The following is a 23,464-nucleotide window of genomic DNA, read 5'->3' on the forward strand; positions in this document are numbered from 1 at the left end:
CACCAAGAGTGGGCATTTCAACAAAAATAAAAAACACAGCATGAGAATCCATCCAGCCCTGAGAATTTTGGTAAAATTCAACTAGTCCTACTGAATATAAAACAAAACATTTTTCGTCTTTGTTTAGTAAACACATGGCAGGGGGAAAGTGATTATTCCAGAAAAGCTGTTTGGACATTGGTATTGAAATACATCCGAGCAGGTCATTTCTGAATGAAACAAAAGTAGCCAACAGCCACACTAACTCTCAACCGCAGGCACATAAAGGCTCAGCAGAAAATAAAAGAAGGGTATGAAAACAGTTGGCAACTCAAGTATACCCAAGAGGCCAGCGTGGTGGATAATAAGCTTCACAGAAGTTCTGCGCTCAATGAGAAACCAAAAATCATTAAGCCAATGCTGGTGTCACAGCTGCTCTATTCACACAAAAAAGATGATCTTCAGACCAGGAGCAGCAAATAACACTGTTACATTCAACATGGGGATTACATTAATTTCTATGAACAGTGCAACATAGGGGGCAAGTGAAAGGCCTTGTATGACCAAAGTAAGTGTAGCTCTGACATCTGCAATTTTATTTAATTCAATAAACATTCTCCGTTTGTTAATTCACAGGTCATTTTAAATATAAAACCAAGGATAACTTGTTCTGCCCTCATACCATACATAGAAAATTGATTTTGCTGTTGGACAGAACAATCACCATTTAGCTATACAACAAAAATATATATATATATACATTGAAAACCTCGTTGTATGAACTCGCATTTAATTCACATACATTAGTTAAATCTTAATGTGCTTTGGCCACCAGCCTTGAATAACCTTGTTATTCACAGTATCAGCGCTCCAAAGCATAGAAAAGCATTTTTCAGCTGACCTCTTTGAATGCACTCTTATGGAAACATTTTCAAGTATTGTCTTTTACAAATCCAAATAATTTAACAAGCAGAGTACTAACATTCTAATTGATTGTATGCAGATTACTCTTAGGATAGAGCCAAATGTTTGAAAAAGCAATGTGCTGCCACCAAACACAGCAGTTGCATCTTAAGTTTTCCCCACTCCCCGTGGGTAAAGTGCTCTGTAACTTAGGACAGCACTGCACTGATTATTCCCCCCCCCCACTCCTTCAAGCATAGCCAATGATGTGGAAGAGATGGGCAAGACAAACAAAATGGCAGCAGGAGAGGAGGCAAGTTGTACTATTACAGAGAAAGAGGGAGGAAATTCCATAAAACTGCCATTTGAGCAGTAAACACATGTAGCCACATAGGCTATCTTTACTCACATTTTTATTTCAATTTCACATTTTCCCAAGGGTTCAAACCACTGCTTAAATCCACTTTTTTTAAAGGCTTTCTTGTAGACTTAGTTTAAAAAGTCAATTCCTGTAGAATTACAATCCAAAACTGTGGGTGGCTACAAACTTGGCTGACGTACAATAAATGTTAAAACACACTGATATACCCACTCCACTTAAGCCTTACACCAACATTGCAAAGCCAAATAATAGTTAGTGCCGCAGGCTTCCTAAAGGTAAACATATTGCAATTTGTTATAAGCACAGCTGTCTGTCCCCTGAATATCATGTCAGAACCACCTTCACAAGTGAAGTAAAACCTTAAAACCCTATGTGAAGCTTTGAAGTATTCATTTTTGAACTGGGACAAAAGCTCCATGAAATACAAAAAGTGACTAAAAGCAGAGTTGTTTTGCTTAGGGGGGGGAACATGGACTCAGAGAAGCAAACAAAAAGGAATGCCTTAAACTGAGGCCAAGTGGCCCATAAGAATAGTTCAGTCTCCAAGCTGATTGTGACAAGCAATACATCAACCACAATATATTTGCCATCAAAACCCTTAATGCAATGGTACACAATCCATGAATAGAGTTAAAACTTGAGAAATCCTCTGAAGCATATTTCAACAGGGGATTCTTAATCAGCTAATTGCCCCTAGTGTCAACCAGGCCATCAGAAGAGCGCTGCTCTGTAGAGTTCCAGATTATGACAAGGCAGGGCTTTACTATACTCCAAAAATTCAGCATGGCTGAGGTAGCATTGAGACTGGAAGCACAAAGACCTAAGTCCACAACCGTTCAGCTGGTGAGGCTGCTCAATTAGCCACCACTCAGGGGAGGTATAAGAGCAAGTTGACTAGATCGCTTGCTTTTCCTGTTCCTCCTGTAGTATATGAAGTAGAATAGCATAGATGAGAGCAGTCATTACCATAAAAGTAGGAGGGGGAATCATAATTCTTTATTTTTCCTTTTCTTTTGAATATTTGAACTCCCTCTCTCTGATAGCCTTGGCGAAGTTACTGCAGGCTGGTTATTATGTTATGGGAGCAGCTTATTTTCCATTTCCTTTGCCTCTGTATTATTTTAGATTATCACATGGGAGGGGCTAGTGACCTTGACATACTCTCTGGCCTTGACATACTCTTTTTTCTATTAGGGCTACTCACACCCAGTCAGCAAGATTCTATGTCCAGATATATGTGAAACCTTCGATTTCAGTTGCTCACCCTCCTGGGGACCAAGATAAAGAGAATGCATGCCCAAGGCCCGTTCCCAACCACACACCAGATACATAGTTAAGGCCTTTATTCATGAATATACCCACTGTTGTTATAAGCTTTCAAATGTCTTCTGAACTAGGAAAAGTAAAAAAGCATTTGCTGGTAAATCTTGTGCTGGCATATCTGTATGTTCATAACAGGTGCTTTATACAGAAAATGTTGACTGAATAACTTTTGTTAATGTAGAAACCCGTTGCTATGAAGCAGCGTCTATAAAATCTTCATATTAGATCTTTTTAGGACAGCTTGTTCCAACTTGACACTCCTATACTCTACACTGCTGATAGCCAACGCTCCCCAAATATGTATGTACCATACAGTGAGAAATTGATCAAAACATACTTGTTCAAATGTTGTTGTGTAAGCCATAACAAGATGCTCAGCACTTCAGAAAAAACTGCCCTGTGATTAGAGACGTGAAGGCCCAGAGTAAAAGAGGGATTTTAAAAACAACAAAACCTGGTTTTTCCCTGTTTTTTTCTGAAGCCTTTTTTGTTTTTTTTCTGAAAAATTGAAAAAAATGAAGAAAAAATGGATTATGGAATGTTTTATTTTAGCATGAATACAACGTTTCATTGAATCTTGGTCCCCCCTTTTTCTCAGTTCTTTTTATGGGAATGGATGCTTTATGTCTGCTTGACACTGTGGAGGACCAGCAGAGACATAAATAATTTTCTTTGTTATTAAAGTTGATGGTTTCTTCTGTTTATTTTTAAATTGCTTTTTGCCTGCTCCTCATAAACTGGCAAATCAAAAGAGGTTCCTTACACAGTTCAGGTGTTCCTTAGAGTTCAGGAGCTTGTAGCTCCATTTGTTACAAAAAAAGTAAAAAAATTTAAAAGTAAACGCAATTTGTAATAATTATTTGAATAAAATGTACTTTTAATATACCAAATGTGATAATTTTATGCCAAACCAACCTGTACATAATTGCATTTTATGTTCCTGAAGTAACAAAGTGACTTTCAATCTGTAAAAGGTGCTAATATTGCATTTTTTCAATTTTTCTGAACATTTCCATTTTTTCAAAAAAAAAAAAAAGTTTTTTTTCCATGGCTTCAAAGTTTCCGGAAATTTTACATCTGTACCTGCGATACGTGTAAAACTGCAGTGAAAACGATTGAAGAATATTTACTGCATAGGGGGTGGGGGGTGGTTTGTTTTCAACATATTAAATGTATCAAATAACCAGACTTGAACACATGAGTTAATCATTTACTCACATTCTTAGGTTCATGGCGGTGTTGGTATAGTAACTCACAAATAATTTATTTTACAAATGTAGAAAATAAATTATTATTCTGTAATATACAATTATGAATTAGCCTGAAGAGGTAAAGCACCTTTCTCCACAGAGATAACTATTTTAATTCATAGAAGCAGCGTATTGCTGAAAAGGCTTTATAAAGTTAGACTTTCAGACTTTGGGGGCAATCCATGCAGAATCTCACCTGCGCAAGCCCTATTAAAACAGACGTTGCACAAAAAAATGGGTTTTCCCAAGATGTCACCAGTAGATTGTATTCATTGTCTTTTACTTATAATTCTTTATGTTGTTGTTACAGATCAGTCACAGGACATTTGGTGAAAGGGACGTAGCACAGTGGCAGAGCATCTGCTTTGCATATAGAAGGTATCAGGTTCAATCACCAGGCTGGTAGAGATTCTGGTCTGAAACCCTGGAAAGCCACTGCCAGTCCATGTGGACAATACTGAACTAGAGAGACCAATGGTCTGACTTCAGTATAAGGCAACTTTCTATGTTCCACATTGTCATAATGCAAAATGATTCAATAATGGTATTTTCTCTTATTGGAATGAACACTACTACCGAAGGGGGTATGGAAAGGCAGCCCTTTCAAGGTCAGACAGATCTATAAGGAGATTCAGCAAAGAGCCGGAACATTATTCTACATTTCCTAGGGGCGTTTCCAAACACAGTTCCAACCAATTATTTACCATCATACTGCGTATGAAATTTCATTTTGATTTCTTGGGGAACCCTATGCTGTTATTTTTTAAAAACTGACAGAACAAAACAGAAAACTGAAGATACTTCATGCCCCCCTCTTTCAGCTGTAGCTCTCTATCCTTCCCCACTCCTCAGATCACAGATTTCTTTTAACAGCACTCTAAAGTATAAAGTTATACTATAGGAAAGAAAGCAAACTGCATGTGGGAAAAAGAGGGAAGAAACCTGCTGTGTGCACCCTAGCCCATCTGCATATATAACAGGCCATACTCTGTTATGGTCATGATCCAAAGAACTAAGAAACTATTTATGTTATGGTCTCCTGGCACACTGCTTTCGAAGTCCAGGGGCATTTCAAAAGCAGTTTGTGATGTGGCAGAGGGAATTAGCTGTTCAAAGGGAAAAAAAACAAAAAACTCTTTTGGGCTACTAACAGCTCCTTGTGTGAGCATAAGCAGCTCTTTGGATTCAAGGAGCTATCTTTAGAAGAAATCGCTTTTTTAGATTATGTGTTTTGTATTCAACCAATCCCACTTTTGAAACATGAAAGTACTGCAAAAATGTCTATGCTCAGGAAATTAAGGTAAAGGAACAGTTAACCTTTTCCTGTTTCTCACTAGCATAGGACACTAACCATGTCAAAAGCAGTTTATCTTTTTAAAAAAACTCCAAAGCATTTCTTAATTTACCTTGTAAAAATATCCAATCAAATATGTCCATATATGCATCCATGTGTCTTCTCATAACTTCAAGGCCATTTGATCTTCTTTTTTAATTCAATGTCTTTTAACTAACAAAAGTCTTCATGATTAAGAAAGCAAGCAGTCACGTGACTGGCTCTACCTTGACCTCATCAGTAGGCACATTCCTCTCCATCTTTTCTCTGTTTTTGCCCTGTTGCAAAGTATAAACCGAGGGACCCAATCTCAAAATCTTTCCACTGCCAAGACATTCATCACCCTTGTAGAAAACAGCAAACTGAAAGACAAATGGCAACAATGTTTACAGCATATAGAGAGTATGAAAGGAACAGACAAGTGAATACAACACCAAGGTCACACCTAAGCATTCATGTTTGGATAACTCTGTACAAACATGGCAGTGTTAAAAAATGGGTGAATGAATCAAAGATTGTTATATGTGAAATTCAGTATAAAAATAATAAATTACATAGATATATACATGTACAATACACAATAAAGTAATCTTCTAAATAAATACAAAGCCAAGTGTTGTATTTCACAGCAAGAATGTTAAATATTTCCTTTGATATCACTCAAAAGGTGCTCTTAAATATACCTTCCAACAGGAGACTTAAGTGTAAACGAGCAAACCCATCAACTCGAAGCACAATAGACCACATACACAGTCCATAGCTTCAATTAATGTGCTAAACAGGTTTCATAAATCTGTAAGTATTTTGAAAGTTTGCAGGATTTGAAAGCCATCCTGCAGTTTTGGAGGATGGTGACTCAGGCACCACTAGCTCCAAATACAAAGAAACAACTCACCTGCAGCTTTTTACCTGCTTCAAGACTATTGTATTCAAATTGTGATATGCTTAAAATTGCAATCTTAAGCGTATTTACCAGGAAGGAAGACCCAGTATGCTGACAGATTGCAAACTGAACACAGAGGAAAAAATCAAAGCAACCTTAGTACATACCTGCCCTGGTGTAAGAGCTCTTATTGGCTTGACCATTGTCACCCATACTGTCCCATCCTGATTTAGAGTTAATGTGCAGGGCTCTAAAAATAAAACAAAACAGAAGTTAAACAGCTAGCTTTTGCATTCTCATCAAATTTGGATGCTATCCCTAAGCTCCTAGGTTCAATCCCAGAAGTCTCCAGGTAAGGGAAAGTCTCCTGTCTAAACCCCTGGAAAGCTGCAAGGATTGCAGTGCAGACGGCAGAGGCAGACGGACCAGTGGTCCAACTTGGTAGAAATGCCCCTTCCCTGGATATATTCCGCCAGGCCCTAAAAGCTTGGCTGTTCAGACAGGCCTTTGAGATCCCTGGGGTGGGTTAAACAGTGTACTGTTAATGTCTTGTTGACTGCTGTTATTATATTACGATTTTATTGTGATTATTGTATTTTACTGTATTTTAATTGTAAGTCACCTAGAGTGGCCATCGGCCAGATAGGCGACACAAAAATTAAATTTATCTTATCTTTATCTTAATCTGAATAAATGTCAGTATGCAATAATATTGGGTCTTTTCCTATAAACATGAAATGCCTTTAGCAGTGAGGTAAAAGATTTGTTAAATGAATAAAGTCTAGTCACCTAGTGCCATCTGGTGTTGGAAACGGAAACTACATTCCATCATTTTGTCCCGAACCAGCTCTGTGGGAGGTTCCTCTGCAATCCAGTGCACTCTGTTTGTTCGCAAGAGATCTCTGTAAAGTGCAGGGTGATCTGTGGAGGGTGCCTTGAAGTAGGTACAAGGTTTAAATTACAACTCTGTACGGCACATCGTTAATTAATAAAACCAGCACTGGGTAAGGAGAACTGTTTTAAAATGGCAGATACATACAGAAGCGAACCCTGAAGGGCAATATTACTTTACATAATTCTATCACATCTATATAATGTGCTAAGTATCTACAACTTGTGAGGTAGCTTATGCTTATTTCCATTTTACAAATGGGTGACTGTGTAACCTTGAGATAACATGATTTACCCGAGATTAAGTAGTACAGGTCTAAAGCCCCCAATACTCCCTTTACCTATTAATGCATTCTGGCTTTAAAAAAAAGCATCAGACTGGTAAAAACCCACCACAAATGAATAACAAAGGTTTTTGTGGTTACTAAATATTTTATTATGGATTAGTAACTTCACATCCATATTTGCAAAGCTGTTTTAGATTTGGATCATCACATCTCAATTTGTTTTAAATGTTCAATGTTTAATGATGTCACTGCTTAAGACATCTCATCTGGGGGGCAGGGGAGGAAGAATATATCCCTGAAGCCATGAAACTTTCTACAGGATTCTGTCGGAAGGCAGACCTGGGGTCCCAATCCCGGAGAGCTGGATCCTGGAGAGTTGGGAGAAGAGTATTCGGATGGATGGCAGAGGGAAGGGGGAGGAACGTCCCCCCTTTGGAGCGAAGACGAAACAGAGGAACTGCCAGTGATAAGGTCGCTTAGCAACGGGGAGCCTGAGCCCTCCCTGGACATTCTCACGCCTCCCCCTCTTTCAGGCTCAGAGCAAGAGGGGGAAGAGGGAGGGCTGCTCACAGCCGAAAAGCGGGGAGGCAGTTTACCATCAGCCCCTCCCCTATCCCCCATCCTGGAATCGGAAACTTCAGAAGAGGAGGGGGTGATGCTTCCCCCCTCACCGCGCACACGCAGACAGCTGAAAAGACAGGAGAGAAGGGGGGGAAGGCGGGCAGTACCTGAGGGGCAGTTAAGGAGGAGCGAAAGATTGCGCGCCCGTTTGGCCCCTTCTTAAAGAACAGGCGGGAAGAAGTCCCTTGCTCTGTCAACTTTCTCCCAATGCCGCAGGACCTGTATCCCTGTATTGATTCATGAGAAAACGCAGTCTTTGTTTGGACATTACCCTAATAAAACACGAATTAACTACAATCGTTGGTCTGGTTCCTGAGTCACATCCTGGGCCTGACAGATTCAGGGTTTTCCTTAGAACGATACAGAATATTGCAGGATCAGGAAGAAAGTGGTTTTATCTTGTTTGGAATTTTTAGTATTTTTAGTTGCATTTTCTATAAAAGACAAGGCAACCAACATAAAAAATGGTTTGTTTTTCTTAACTATAATTAAGCATTATCTCTGAATATCAAGTAAGGATGGCTAACCTGCAGTCTTCCAGATGTAGCTGGACTGCAACTCCCGTAATTCCTGACCACTGACCATCCCAGCTGGGGTTGATGGGAGCTGTGGTCCAACAACATCTGGAAGGCCACAGGTTAGTAACCCTTGATCTAAAGCATAGGCAAATATAAGGATGCGGAATGATGATCTAAAGTAGTTTGTGTTATGGTTAATTACCATAGTTTAATGTAACTTCTGTCAGGCAGTTTTCCTCACCTTTCCAGCCCCTCATTTTGTGAGATGACAAAAAGTCTATCAAGTGTCTCCCTATACATGCGCTAGGGGCAGGGGGAGGAGGCAAGGCTTAGCTTTGCAAGCTAAACCATGGCTTCACTACATCGTTGGGGTTTGAAGCAGGTTTTAGGGAACATATCATGATTAGCACTAACTAAGTGTTTTATCTTTACTGGACTAATGTTGTTAATCGAAGATATAATAAAATATTTAGGTAAGACTAATCAATATTTGTTCTAAGATGAAACTGAATTGCAATTTGATTTATTTCAGTGCTTGCCATTCAGTACTTGATGCCAACTTCCTTTTCAATCTACTGTTAATCAAAAGCTAGCCTTAATAGGATGTAATAAAACTTGACATCAGCTCACTTAACAGTTTTTCTTTTTCTTTTCTTTGAAAAATCAAGAATCTTAGGCTGGTAATAACTATATCCTTTTTGGCAGGAATCACAAACATAAGAAAACTTACCACAAAGAGATCCCCAGAGGCAATATCTTTATCTACCACGAACCAAGCATCTTTGAGGCCTCCTATCTTGGCTCTCTGGCCAAGCGTATACAAGAACCAACCTAAAAATTAAATTTAAATTGTCACACCATTAACACCATTTAAGCCTTTTGTTTCTCCAGAAACCACAATCTTCCATTTGTTTGCTTTCAACAGAGAACAGAATCCTACAGATCAAATAATAGGTTCTAAATTTCTTCATGAATAACTCATGAAAATTCAGGGGACACTCATCAACTGCTGCATTTTCATTTTTAAAAACTGACAAGAAAAGTTAGCCTGTATCCATAAAGTCAAACCCCTTTTCTAAAAATTCAGCAATGCTGAGTATGCTGACAATTATCTGCCACACCAGCCTCAAACACCAAAAATGCTACATTTTCACACACTGTATTTTCTAAGATAAGGCAGAAGCTCTTTCCCAGGCCTTTGGAATAGTACGGTATTTTAAAAAAAGAGCAGATAATTAGTTGGTAAATAACCAGACATTAGAAGAGATGTCAGGGATTCTCCAAGCATATTTTGTGAAACTGCTATAATTGAGGATTTTGCTATACTTCAACAAGGAAACGGAAAAATGTGCTTATTATTATAAAAGCAATTTCAAGTATTTGACACTTACCAAGACAGGAATTCTACCAACATTTTGACTTACAATACAAGTATTAATACCACTGGCCTGTAGAAATTACAGATTTAAGCCAGCCAGTTGTCGGCATTTTAGCAGCAATTGTTGTTTCATTTGCTTACAAAATTGCACTGAGGGGTCAAAGTTAAACACAATCTAGACTCTAGAATCTACATTCTTAAGCAGGTCATATCCCATTCCCAAAGCAAGAAATCAAATAGATTTTCAAGAGGACCTACTTCCAAGTCAAAAATAGTATTAGCAAACGGTTATATAGTGCATTTCTAGTGTCTGAAGCATTTAACTTACTATTAACTCAGCAATCCTCAAGCAGCCCTGTAGCCCAGAGTTACAGATTGGAGGGATCAAGTCTAACGGCCTGCCTAAAGCCACCTAGTGAGTTCAAGGCAGAGGTGAGATCTGAAAGTGAGATTTCTGACTCATAACTAACACTCTTAGCTGTTGTATCCCACCAGTTTTTCTATGTATGCATGGTCAGGACTGCATTCAAACAAACAAACAAAGCTATATATATATAGTGGCAATACCAATAAAAGTCCATGGTTTCATGTTAAACTTACAAATTTAATTTTTTTTAAGTTTTAGGTAGACACTAAAACAAGAATATAAATACTTAATAATTTTGCCATTGAACAAGGAGGTCTCTGTTTCCTTGTAAATCTTTTGCACCTATATATTCCTTCGTGATATCTACCGAGAACCAGCCTGAAGCATAGGAACCACATCATTAAGGGAATGAAGCTTCTGTAGCTAAAAGACTCCAGACACAAATTTCCAGACATGACGCCTCCACACAAATGAGCGTTACGGTCCCTCACATTCCCAAACCTTTAGCTATGGGGAATGAAGGCCACCGCTTCCTTGGGATCAATGAGAACTGTATGGCAAAGCTATCCTGCTGAAAAGCCTCTGCAAAGCGTCATACTCATGAAGGCCAAGCCTAAGCCCAGCAATTATTACATTCCCTTTCTTTCAGAAAATGATCATTCTCCCTTTACATGTCTTGTCTAATTTCCAGCATTAACAGATTCTTTCCATAAGCATGTTTACGCTTATACTGCTTTATCATTTACTTCAAAGGGATTAAAGGATCAACATTTTGTCAGCCTTAAAAAATCCCATTTCCCTACAACTTATCAGCGAATAAAACAGTAACAGAATACGGCAGTATAATAGCTATCTACCTAATCTGAAGCTTTTACAGCTAGATGCTTTTGGCAGGGATGGCATTCTGCAAGCACTGGGGCTCAGGGTTTAATCCACAGTTACGTGGGACAACCCAAGAAAGGCAGAATATTCTGCTGTATTTCATGATGCCTGCATCCTGTTCATTAGATATGGGGTCAGAGAGCCAGAAAACACAGATGCATCGTTAAAAAAAATCTTGCTGTGAAATGTAAACAAATAACAAAAGAGATGTCCATTTTTCCAGACACAACGAACATTTAATGTCAGCCAAGTAACAATATACCTGCTTACCCTTGTGTATTCCAATGACCTTGTTATCTTCAATGGAAACAAAGTTGCCTGGATGTGGCTCCAAATACTACAAGAAAAATAACTGTGTGTAAAAAACATGTTCCTTGGCTACAATCTGAAAATGAAACCCAAACAAAAGATAAAAAGCTTTAAAAAAAAAGCCACTTAAAAATGTTGTAAATCTGGAATTACTCACCTCAAGAATGAACTTTTCAAAATTCCTTTCACCAATGAAACAGATTCCCATGCTCTAAAATAAAATAAGTGAATGGAAACTCTGACCATCACGGGAAAGCAACAAACAAAAGAGTATGGATATTTTAAAAGTCTCAGTTAACAGCACAGTAGAGATGCTTATTCTCCCCACATACATCTAGAACAATGGTTCCCAAACCCTTTTTTTCCATGGATCACTTGAAAATTGCTAGTGGTCTTCGTGGACCACTTCATTATTTTCTTCCTTTTGTAGCAACTGTAATGTACCGTATGATTTTTAATTACATTTTTACAGACACAGCGTGGACCACCTGAATAAAGCTCACAGACTACTGGTGGTCCATGGACCACAGTTTGGGAACCCCTGATCCAGAAACATGCAAAAGAGAAAAAGTCCATTTCTATCAAAGACAATATCCTTCCCAGAAGTTTGAAAATACAAGTTTACTATTTATTTCTTAAAACATACATTGTTGTTGTTGTTATGTGCCTTTAAGTTGATTACGACTTATGGCGACCCTATGAATCAACGACCTCCAGTAGCATCTGTCATGAACCACCCTGTTCAGTTCTTGTAAGTTCAGGTCTGTGGCTTCCTTTATGGAATCAATCCATCTCATGTTTGGTCTTCCTCTTTTTCTACTCCCTTCTGTTTTTCCCAACATTATGGCCTTTTCTAGTGAATCACGTCTTTTCATGATGTGTCCAAAGTATGATCACCTCAATTTCATCGTAGTAGCTTCTAGTGATAGTTCTGGTTTAATTTGTTCTAACACCCAATTATTTGTCTTTTTCGCAGTCCATGGTATGCGCAAAGCTCTCCTCCAACATCACATTTCAAATGAGTTGATTTTTCTCTTACCCCCTTTTTTCACTGTCCAACTTTCACATCCATACATAGAGATCGGGAATACCATGGTCTGAATGAGCCTGACTTTAGTGTTGTGATACATTTTTGCATTTGAGAACCTTTTCCAGTTCTCTCATAGCTGCCCTCCTCAGTCCTAGCCTTCTTCTGGTTTCTTTACTATTGTCTCCATTTTGGTTAATGACTGTGCCGAGGTATTAATATTGACAAGTTCAATGTCCTCGTTGTCAACTTTAAGGTTACATAAATCTTCTGTTGTCATTACTTTAGTCTTCTTGACGTTCAGCTGTAGTCCTGCTTTTGTGCTTTCCTCTTTAACTTTCATCAGCATTCGGTTCAAATCATTACTGGTTTCTGCTAGTAGTATGGTATTGTCTGCATATCTTAAATTATTGATATTTCTCCCTCTAGTTTTCACATCTCCTTCATCTTGGTCCGCTTTCCATATGATATGTTCTGCATATAGATTAAACAAATAGGGTGATAAAATACATCCCTGTCTCACACCCTTTCCGACTGGGAACCAATCAGTTTCTCCATATTCTGTCCTTACAGTAGCCTCTTGTCCAGAGTATAAGTTGCGCATCAGGACAATCAGATGCTGTGGCACCCCCATTTCTTTTAAAGCATTCCATCATTTTTTATGATCTCAATCAAAGGCTTTGCTGTAATCCATAAAGCACAGGGTGATTTCCTTCTGAAATGCCTTGGTCTGTTCCTATCCAACATATGTTTGCGATATGATCTCTGGTGCCTCTTCCCTTTCTAATCCAGCTTGGACATCTGGCATTTCTCGCTCCATATATTGTAAGAATACCAGGTTTTTTTTAGAAAAAAGCTCAGAAACTAACAATTAGTTTCAAAAGGACATGAAAGTGAAATGCTGTCTGGTTCACGTGAAAACAAGCCACTAAACAGAAGACTCCCCTCCATACCTGCTATGGAAAAGAAATGAACTAGCTCTTGCACATGGCAATCTCCTCCAGATTAATAGATTGATCCCAAAACCATCTTCCCTCCTCCACAAACTATGGTCTCACCCCACGGGAGGAAAATCACATTCCTTGCAAGCAATCCTTCCAGGCAACAGGCCATCATGGTAAGAATTACTCTTTGGCCACCATTTTACCTTATGGCAAGAACTCTATAATACATCCATGGTCATCTCATGTTTGAGTCATCCACGCAACACCTTCTGGTGGCATATTATCTACTACCCAGGCTCAATAGTTCTACTGGACCAGGAGTAGGAAATGAGCCAGAAGGGAAAGCACTGTTTGGAAAACCCCTTTGGATTCATCTTCAGGTTGTAGACACTACTGAATTAATGCCACATCCTAGTAGCATTAAAACGGCAGCAGAGAAGAGTAATCATATCAATGTTTTGGAAGGCTTGCTTACATAGAGAGCCAATGTGGTGTAGTGGTTAGAGTGTTGGACTAGGACCTGAGAGACCAGGGTTCAGATCCCCACACAGCCATGGAGCTCACTGGATGCCCTTGAGCCACTCTCTGCCTCTCAGCCTAGCCTACCCCACAGGGCTGTTGTGAGGATTAAATGAGGGCGAACCATGTGTGGTTAGATACTATGACATGTAAATACATACATGGTTAACTATAGCATAAACATGTTACTGAAGCTGATCTTTTCACTGAGCAGTAACTACCATCAATGGTTCACACAAACAAGTTTGGACCATGAAATGCTTCTCATAAGTAATGTTTCTCTAGAGATAATGAAGATCCCTATTCAGCTGTTGTCTACACAGAGAAGCTACACAAGGAGAATACAACTGCTGGTCCTGCCCCCAATATCACGACTGGCACTGGCCCCACTCCCTTGATGTAGGCTTTCCTGGCACAGACATCAGTATCAATGCCTGGATGCCCAGGGGCAAGGCCACAACATTGCAGGTGGTCTCAGCAGTACCGGCCCACTGCTCCCTTCTCCACACACGGTGTCTATGCTAACAATCATAAGGCACAAGCAAACTCTTCTCAGGAGAACAATGGAGTGATAAATACAGCTCAAGGATGACAGAATTCTACAGCGTCACTCAGTGTTAAGATAGTGGCACAACAACACCATCACCACAGTGAGTATTGCCCTGTATGTGCTTTGAGAATAAGACAGTAAGGGTTACCATGCCTCTTTTCTCTGCAGTACACGGTGAAGGTGATGTTCCGCAGCAATCTTCTTTACAAAGTGTTTTGTTAACTCTCCTAGAGGAAAAATAGTTTTTCTCAAGGCTTCTTGTGAAATCTGACTGAGAAAGAATGTCTGATCTTTCATGTGATCTGCTCCCCGAAGAAGTTTTATACCTGCAAAAAAGGTGAAGGAAGAGATATAAAATAATATTACACTCACTATACAGCTTGCCTTACTTGCACAATTACTTTGCTGTATTTCTGATTATTACTTAAAGTTTAAATTTTAAAGATTAAGAATCTGAGGTTTTATAGAAAAAATTTCCAATAGTCTCATTTTTAAAAAATGAGTTTTGTATTTTAAGAAAACAAACCTAAGAAAGCAGTTTTCCCTCAACACAGCAATTGTTTGCAGACAAGTAAGCTGTGATGCACATACAGAGCTCTGCCAACTACGAAGTCCTCCCACACACTTCAGTTGAAGGGGCAGTTCTACACAGCTCTCCCTCAATGAAGTGAATAAGTTCCTCAATGAGAGACTGTGGAAATATGTGCAATTTGGTCCAACGTTTAAGAAGGCAGAGCTCCATGTGCGCAAGCTCTTCCATAGCCAACAAAAGGAAGACTCCATCTAGAGCTGCAATAAACATTTCACTTGATTTTAGCCCATCCGAGCAAGACGCAATTCCTGTGAATCATTCAAGATGCTTGGAATACACATTGTGGATATTGTGCACCTGAATTAAAAGTTCATTATGGATTTTCCTTTAGAATGTAATATTTTCTGTATGCAATACACAATTAAGTCAAGTTTGGTTCATCTCTTTCAGCCCATGGGCCTCTACAAAACAGCAGAAACAATAATGTACAACCAGTCAGCCAGTCAACAGCCCTAAAGTATATACAAGACAGTCCAAAGTAGTAAGTAATCCAACTTTGGCTCAGGTGAAACTCATCAGCAAGCATCCCAATTATGGGGTTTACAATGTGCAGTACAGTACAATAGCTTTCCCAAAATGTCTTCACCAAATGCAGTAACATTAAATTAATTAATTATCTACCCCGGTTCATCTTCTCCTTCCCAGTTCTAATATATTCTAAGAGGTCTTTTGCAAAGTACATTTTATGGGGGAAAACGTGTAGGCTACATAGACCTGACTCAGTTCTCAGCATACAGAATTATATTAAATATGAGATCTGGATTTAAGCAGTGGATCACTTACTATTTCTTACTTCAAATCTATTTCTGAAGAGTCCTTGTGACCTCTTTATGTATTTTTGCTGAAATACTTCATTATCTTCCAGGGAGGTCCTTGCATAATGTCCAGTTGCAATTGCATCTGCTCCTGGCATGTTTTAAAAATATCCACACATTATAGCAGATTCTACAGAGATACACTTAGAAAATGAATTATTTTAACAAGAGTCAACATATTACAAAACAATGCTTGTTTCTATGACACATCTAGTTCCTGAAAGACAACAGATTGATAGAGACCTATCCCAGTCTGTGTCTGTGTTAGAATTGCTTGTAAATGTGTTTTTTTAAATAATGTTTTAACACTTTTTTTAAAGATGCTTTTAAAGCTTTTTTAATGTTTTTAACATTGTTTTGTTTTAATGTATTTTAAGGCCTGTTTTTATGATGTTTAAAAGTGTTTTTAGCATTTCTGTTTGCTGCCCTGGGCTCCTGCTGGGAGGAAGGGTGGGATATAAATAAAATAATAAATAAATAAATAAAATAAAATCTTAAAATTCTGAGCAAGTTCTTCAAGGGAGACTATACTGTATATAGAAAATCTGTATTACTTTCTCACGAATTTGCTCCTGATCTTAGTTTCACTTTATTTATTGGTTTTTAGAAATGCAACACAAGAAGTCATCTTATACAGAGGCAGACCTTTGGTCTGAAGCCATGTGAGACCCCAACCTAGCTGCAGCCAGGTCAGTGCCTGCCTGGATGGGTATCCTTCTCGGAATTATATTTATGCCTCCTTGGGTTCCATGATGGAAGAAAGGTGGAATGTAAATGTAAGGAAATAGTAAAGTAAAATAAAATAAAAATTGTCCATACTTATTGGCACTGGCTCTCCAGGGTTTCAGACAGGGGTCTTTCCCAGCTCTCCGTGAGGATGCCAGGAATTGAACCTGAGACCTGCATGCAAAGGATGTGCTTTGCCACTGAGCTATAGCCATTTGGTTTGATTGTAGACAATACACACTTGAAAACAACTTACCAAGGTTATTCACAGCATAATGCAGGAAACAATTGAATTTGATGTATTTATTGCATATAATATCAGGATTAGGAGTCCTTCCCAATTCATATTCATTTAAAAGGTAGCTGCAAAAAAGGTTTAGAAAGATAACAAACATTTGGAAACTCAGGGCCATGTTTGGTGAAGTTTAACCGATCTAATCACATGGGTTTACTAGCAATCCTAAATATTTTATGTAAAAACAAATAGTTTTTACAATAACAATAGTGAGGTGATTAGAGCTGACCAAGCTGGCTGGATTTTACTAAAGTTGTTTCTGCTTATGCTCTGGCATCCCATTACAAAAACTCTGAGGATAACACAGCAGTTCTTCTTGTATTTAGCACTCATTGCAAAGTTCAGTACTTATTATATTCAACCATGATTAAGAGATATTCTTAAGATCAAAAATCTTAAAATGTCTAGCATGCTTTCAACAACTTTTCAATACTAGCTGTAGATTTGTACACCATGACTGTACAATTCAAAGATGCTCACATATACAGTAAGATAATTAACTATGCAATCTCTAAAGTTAATTAGTTTTATGAATACACATATGGATCAGTGGAGATTTTTTAGCACAATTCCATCAATGAGCTGCTCAAAGTGGTTTACAAATAATCATTAAAAACATCAAGAAAATATTCCACATCTTCTCAACAGCTTATGAATACTGGATGTAGACATGTATACCACAAGGGTGAATCCTCAATAGAGCTTGAGTCAAGCTTTTTACATAGAGAAGAATGGCACTTGTTTGCATTCTGCACACATCAGCCCACTCTCCCCATGAAAAAATGAACCCAACACAATCACAAACCATATTTCTATACAAGAAAAAAGAGCATTAGCAGTATACAGTACTCTGTAACATATGGCTCTAGATGTCTTAAGCAAATGAGGGCGCCCGCCATCTACAGAAAATGAAACCTTGCCCCCCCTCCCCACAAACAATCTAGTGAGGACTGCCAATTTGCCTTTCTGACCCCAGACACATTCATCCATCAGACCCTTTAGTACATTAAAAAATCATTCACAGAGTCTCCCTGAAGGAAATTTTACAAGGATGTAAGATCATGGCATCAATCATGCATTCTCTAGTTGTTATACCTCCCTACTGCCCTGAAAGAAATGGAAAATGCCTCAGAATCTTCCACAGCAGCAGAAGGGAATCCTGTAGGGTTAAAATGAGCTATAACAATAAAAATTTCAAAAGTGCAGAAATGTAAAGACTCGGGGGGGGTGGAATGAAAATTGGGGGGGATTATTTTGCCCAAAGTCAAATATGAAAACTGGAAATGTGAGAAGGGGAATCTCTATCAGAAGGAGAAAAAATCTCTCAGATACTTTCTGTTCTAGAATTATTGGTTAAAATTATGTTAGTGAGCTTTTTCTCTAAAGAGGCTCCAAGCTATGCTCTTGAAGGCACATGATGCAACAGCCTGGTTGAAGCTAAGCAGGTCTGCATCTGGATAGAAAACCACCAGGGAACCCAATGTATGTCACCTTGAGTTCCATGATGAAAGTAAGGTCAGATGCAGTTGTAATAAACTGATAAACAGAATAAAAACATGAGCTTTTATTACTATGTAATAACACTGACACTTGCACAGAACAGTGGTTCTTAACCTGGGAGTGCGAGACACTTTTTCTAGGGTTGTGAGGCCCAACCAAAGATTTTGGAAAACTGTCATTTATCTTAGCTAAGTAAGGCTAAAACACACATTAAAATTAAATTAAAATAAAATAAAAAATGAACAGTATTTTTTCAGGGAGTGCGAGAGGATATTTTGGAAATCCAAGGGGTGCTGGCAGTGGAAAAGGCTAAGAACCTCTGTACTATACAGTATTTCTAAGTCCAAATGTAAGTTATCTCTATGGCAAGGGTGCTTTCCATAGTCTTGCAGGGCTTCTAAAGTTGATACTCTCCCCAGCACCACCACTCAATAACTTGTTTCCAAAATACGAGGGAGCTGCAATTTCAACATAAAATTAGAAGCTACAGATGGGGGAAGAAACAGGCAACCGCTTGGAGCCCCTGTGCATATGCAGAAAGCCTTCTGCAAGCGCAAGTTAATTTTGGTGATACCAGCCTCTCTTACTTCCTTACTGTTTGCTGTCATGGAAAGCTTTATCTTAGCAAATTTTTAATGAAAACTCTCCTACCTAAACACATCATTCCAGTATTCTTTTACGTAGGAAACCTGATGAAATGGAATGTCTAGTATCTGACAAACTCTATAAGCATCTTCACAGTCTCTGTCTACAGAACAAATTCCTTTTTCATCCACATTGTCCCAGTTCTTCATAAACACCCCAGTCACTTGGTATCCTAGAGGGAACAAGAAAGCAGAGAAACAAGCATAAATTATTTTACATGAAGAACTATTTAGATTAACTTTACAAATTAAATGAGCTATTAATCTTTCACTATGAAAATAGCCATGTCTTCCTCAGCAAGAAATCTTCATACCTGTACCTTTTTCTAGAGAATTCCCAATCCCTAACAGAAACAGGCTGTGCCTAATTTTAAAAAAAAGACATGCTCAAATTAGGAGCAATCTTTATTTAGTCCTTCACTGTTCAGCATTTCAGAGTATGCAGATACTAACAGAAAGAATACTATCTGGGCAACACTAGGCTGAAACACTCAGCTCCATTGTTAAAATCTGCAATGGACTTAGGCTCGTGCTTTCTTTCTCCATTCCAGAATGTGTGATGCGTTCTCCACACATGCATGCCTATATACACATAGGCACCACCCATGTAATCTGTCCCCATCAGAAAAAGATAGCTTTACAAGCAGCAATAGGCTTCCAGGTCTCAGGGTGAGAGCGAAGACATGTAATCTTGCCCCATTGTTGTATTAATTAATTAATATACTACTATCAATGTACATGAAACTTTACAAAGTTTAAGACAGCTGAGGAACTTACAGTCTAAACTTCCATACAGAGGAGACACCAGAAAGAGGGAAATGGGGACAGGGGTAAGAGGGAAAGAATATGCATTTATTTCAGCTACAGGTGGAGGGGGGGTCTGAGGAAGCATTAGAAGAAAGTTCCAATAGTCAGGTGTTCCAATAGTCAGTTCCAGGCACACAGGGAACCGGGGGAGAAATGCCAGAGTTGTTTAGGAGAGCAGGAGACCTTTTAAAGGCTAAGGATGATAGAGCTGGACAAATGAAGCTCATAGGCAGCCATATATTAGGATAACCCAACCTGGCGCCCTCCAGTTGTTTTGGACTACAACTTCCATCAGCCCTAGCCAGCATGAACAACAGTCAGGGATTACGGGAGTTGTAGTCTAAAGGCTGGTGAAGGCTGTATTAGGAGAATAGGAGTGGGAAGACAAAGGGGGAGGGCAGGCTATGGAAGGCTTTTAAGGTCTCTTTCTCCATTCCAGAATAATGTGTGCCCTTCATGCATGAAAGGCACATCATACATTTACTGGAGTCCAGGCACGCTGCTGGTCCCATGCCTGGATATCCATGTGTTGATGGGGAGATGAAGTCGCCTTCACTTCAGATGTCCCCATCAACACATGGATGTCTCAGAGCAGGGACAGCAGTGCTGCTGTGCTTCCTGGCAGGTAACCGTGCTATACCCTCTTTACACAATTCATGCAGAAAGAGGGTGGTTGAGTCTGTGCTGCACCAGCGAGACAATCAATCTTCAGTGAAACCACACAAATAGACCACATGAGTGGAAGATACATGTGTGGGCCCTATACTACACACGATGCCCAGTTCACCATATGTTGATTCACATCAGGGTACAATCAACACAGTGGGTTCATGTTTCTTCCATCACACCCACAAAATTGTTTGTGAAGTACACACTTTAGCAGCTCTTCGACAGGGCTTTCTTGTTTGTTCTCCATTAAAAAAAATAAACTGCTTGCCATTAAAGTTTAAGGGACTGACTCCCAGAACTATGAGTCACCATTTTTGCCTACTTTGAAGACCCTAATTTTAAGAGCCAAAAATGTTTTTCTTCTGCTTTTGTTTTGAGTTTTTGGGCAGCAGGCAGGCATATTCCACTTCCATCTGTGCCCAGCTCAAGAGCCCAGTGTGGTGTAGCAATTTCGAGTATCAGACTGGGACCTGGAAGGCCAGGGTTCAAATCCCTGCTCAGCCGTGAAGCTCATTGGGTGACTTTGGGCCAGTCACTACCTCACAGGCTTGCTGTGAGGATAAACGCAGGAGGGAAGGAGGGAGCCATGTTTGTACACCACCTTGGGCTCTTTGGAGGAAAGGTGAGATACAAATGTAATAAATAAATTCCTTCCCACTGTGTTAACTGACTCCCAACAGAGTGCTCAACATGAGTGCAATTTAACCTACACATCTACTGCATGAACACCAATTACTGGGTCGCCCATTACTGTAATGGGAAACTGGGGCTGCAATCGTCACACACACTGTCTGGGCTGTAAACCTCACTGAAGATAATAGGACACGCTTCTGAATAAGCATGCATAGGATGACACACTGTGAGATAAGCGAATTTCTCATAGGACCTTATCAGGTGAGAAATCTCACACAACGACGATTTCCAGGGTTTCGCGGGGGAAAGCCCTATTTACGGTTGGAAGGCGGAATCAAGGCGGCAAACTTAAACGCACTTATACTTGGGAGTATGCCCTTTGCAACTCGGAGGCACTTACTTCTGAGTAAATATGCACAAAGTCGGGCTGCGGAGCAAATGTATACAAGGGCTGCTATTGCACAAGGAGACGACAGCCCTGAAATGACAACGGGAGGGGGCGGGGGAATCGTTTGTAATACGGAGCTGCGCATGCGCCACCATAGGGGCCGCCGTGCCACCTTTTGATATACAAGTGAAAGGGCCAGTGAGGAAGCGGAGCTCCTGCGAAGGAAAAGGGCGGGACGGGGGCAAATAGAGCCGAGGTGCTAAGGGCGCCCTGTCGGCTCGTGTGGAAAGGAGCTCGGGAAGGGAAGCGAGCGGGGTGACTTGTGGCGGCGCTATACAGATCGCACCTCACCTCTCCGCCGCAACAGCAGAGCCGCCACCGCGCTGTCCACCCCGCCTGACAAAGCGCATACCACATGCCGGCGCACAGCCCCCAACATCTCCCTTCTTCCCTTTCTTTCAGCCAGCCGGCGACACTTCCTTCCGCCCTCAGACTGCCGAGAGCGGCGAGGGGAGGGGCAGGGGCCGCCTCTGGGCGGAGCTGAGGTCACAAACGGCGGGGGTGGACGGACACGATGTTTTGCCAGCCTCCAGCAGACTTTCTTGCAAAGGTCATTTATCCCTGACAGACCTACAATTTCCATCACCCTTATCAAAGTGCAGTTCCCAGGATTCTTGGGGGTGGGGTGGAGGGAGACGTGGTTTAAATGTATGGTGTGTACACAGCCGAAGTCTGAGGATCATTTTGTGCAGGGCTCAATTTTTGAGAGGGAGCAGAAGACTAAAGTGACTAAAGAGCAGGCCTGAGAAACAAGTAGCCCTGCAGATGCTGTCAGATTCTCCTGTTAGCCCCAGTGGACAATAGTCAAGGATGATTGGAGTGCAACAGCAGCTGGAGGGCCACAGGTTCCCCAGCCTTGGTAGAAAAGACTGCTTACAAATCAGCCCAGCCCATGTGCCTTCCTGAGGCAAGTGCCCGCTGCACATGCTCAGGCAAGTTTGCATGGCTGTTCTAACCTCTAGAATAGATTCCAAGGCTGAACTCTCCCTTCAACTCAGAAGGGTCGTTTTTCTCCCAGCTGCAAGTTTTTCAAAAGGAAGACTCCCCTTCCCTGGGGAAATGGAGTGTTCCTCCTAGTCAGTCTGGTGGGAAGGCTAGATTGCCCATGCATGTTCATTGCTTAACTAGCTGAAAAATCAAGCAAACAGCTCTAAAACCACAAAAATTTCCATAGAGCAAGTAAATATATGAACTGGTCTTGAAACAAAAAACATCTTTCTGTTTCTAAGCCCCAGAACCAAAGTGTCACGTAATTCCCTTCAGCAACCACTCCAAGGAATTAAATGAACCTGCTCAGTTTCTAAAATATGTATCTTTGAGCAGGCTTTCACTGTTTCTAGAGGGGAGAGCACCATTCTGTAGTGATCCCCGCTTATATTTGTGGCAATTTCTGTCAATCATTTTATAGAATAGTAACATCTGTATGGCTAACAGGATAGGGAAATGACTAGGCCCTCTGAGTTTCACTCATGTAGAGTACGTTCCGGACCCCCACTGAAAAGCGGAACTCATTGAATAGAATGGCACGCGACGCCGGAAAACCGCTGTAAAAGCGGAACAAGCACCGTATGAGTGAGGCTTTAGTCTAATTGCATCTAATTGAGACCACTGCATTAGCAAAGCGCCGTAACGCAAGCGCTGTAAAGCAGGGCCCTACTGTAATAGGATTCTGCTGGACATTGTAACTGTGTTTTCTTCATTTGCTTAACCAAATGAAAATACTTGCATTATTACTTGCATTAAAAAACTAATAGTTACTTTAAAATGGAAAAATGTAGCATAATAAATTGTATATTCTTCCTTAAATTATGGAAAATACATATTTGTTTCAGTGTGTATGAGACACTTCATCCATTTTAAATCAACAGGCAGAGCAATCCAACTCGGGAAGCCTGTGCAAGAGCCGGCGGGAAGGTTCACGGTATCCATTTGCCATTCGGAAGCCTGCGGGCCGGCTGAATGGCAGCTCAGCTAGATGCAAGAACCAGA

At 40.1% G+C, this 23,464-nt stretch overlaps 1 protein-coding gene across 4 annotated transcripts; it reads right to left on the reverse strand.

The window, feature by feature from the left end:
• Nucleotides 1-553: 553 nt before the first annotated feature.
• Nucleotides 554-21,947, reverse strand: TRMU (tRNA mitochondrial 2-thiouridylase). 4 transcript variants are annotated; one of them, XM_061640300.1, is made up of 12 exons: nucleotides 21,767-21,947; nucleotides 18,926-19,091; nucleotides 16,736-16,842; nucleotides 15,722-15,844; nucleotides 14,500-14,672; nucleotides 11,464-11,517; nucleotides 11,268-11,334; nucleotides 9,101-9,201; nucleotides 7,960-8,079; nucleotides 6,843-6,987; nucleotides 6,221-6,303; nucleotides 554-5,532 (listed from the first exon to the last, which is right to left on the reverse strand). In XM_061640300.1, exons 1-12 carry the CDS (start codon nucleotides 21,852-21,854, stop codon nucleotides 5,380-5,382), a joined length of 1,380 nt encoding a protein of 459 aa, XP_061496284.1. In that variant the 5' UTR covers nucleotides 21,855-21,947; the 3' UTR covers nucleotides 554-5,379. The 4 variants fall into 4 exon arrangements, with proteins under 4 accessions (XP_061496284.1, XP_061496285.1, XP_061496286.1 ...); XM_061640301.1 differs by having other exon boundaries at nucleotides 21,762-21,843; XM_061640302.1 differs by lacking the exon at nucleotides 21,767-21,947 and adding an exon at nucleotides 21,428-21,499.
• Between the last annotated feature and the right edge of the window lie 1,517 nt (nucleotides 21,948-23,464).

Source organism: Rhineura floridana, chromosome 8, assembly GCF_030035675.1.
Source record: "Rhineura floridana isolate rRhiFlo1 chromosome 8, rRhiFlo1.hap2, whole genome shotgun sequence".
NCBI lineage: Eukaryota > Metazoa > Chordata > Lepidosauria > Squamata > Rhineuridae > Rhineura > Rhineura floridana.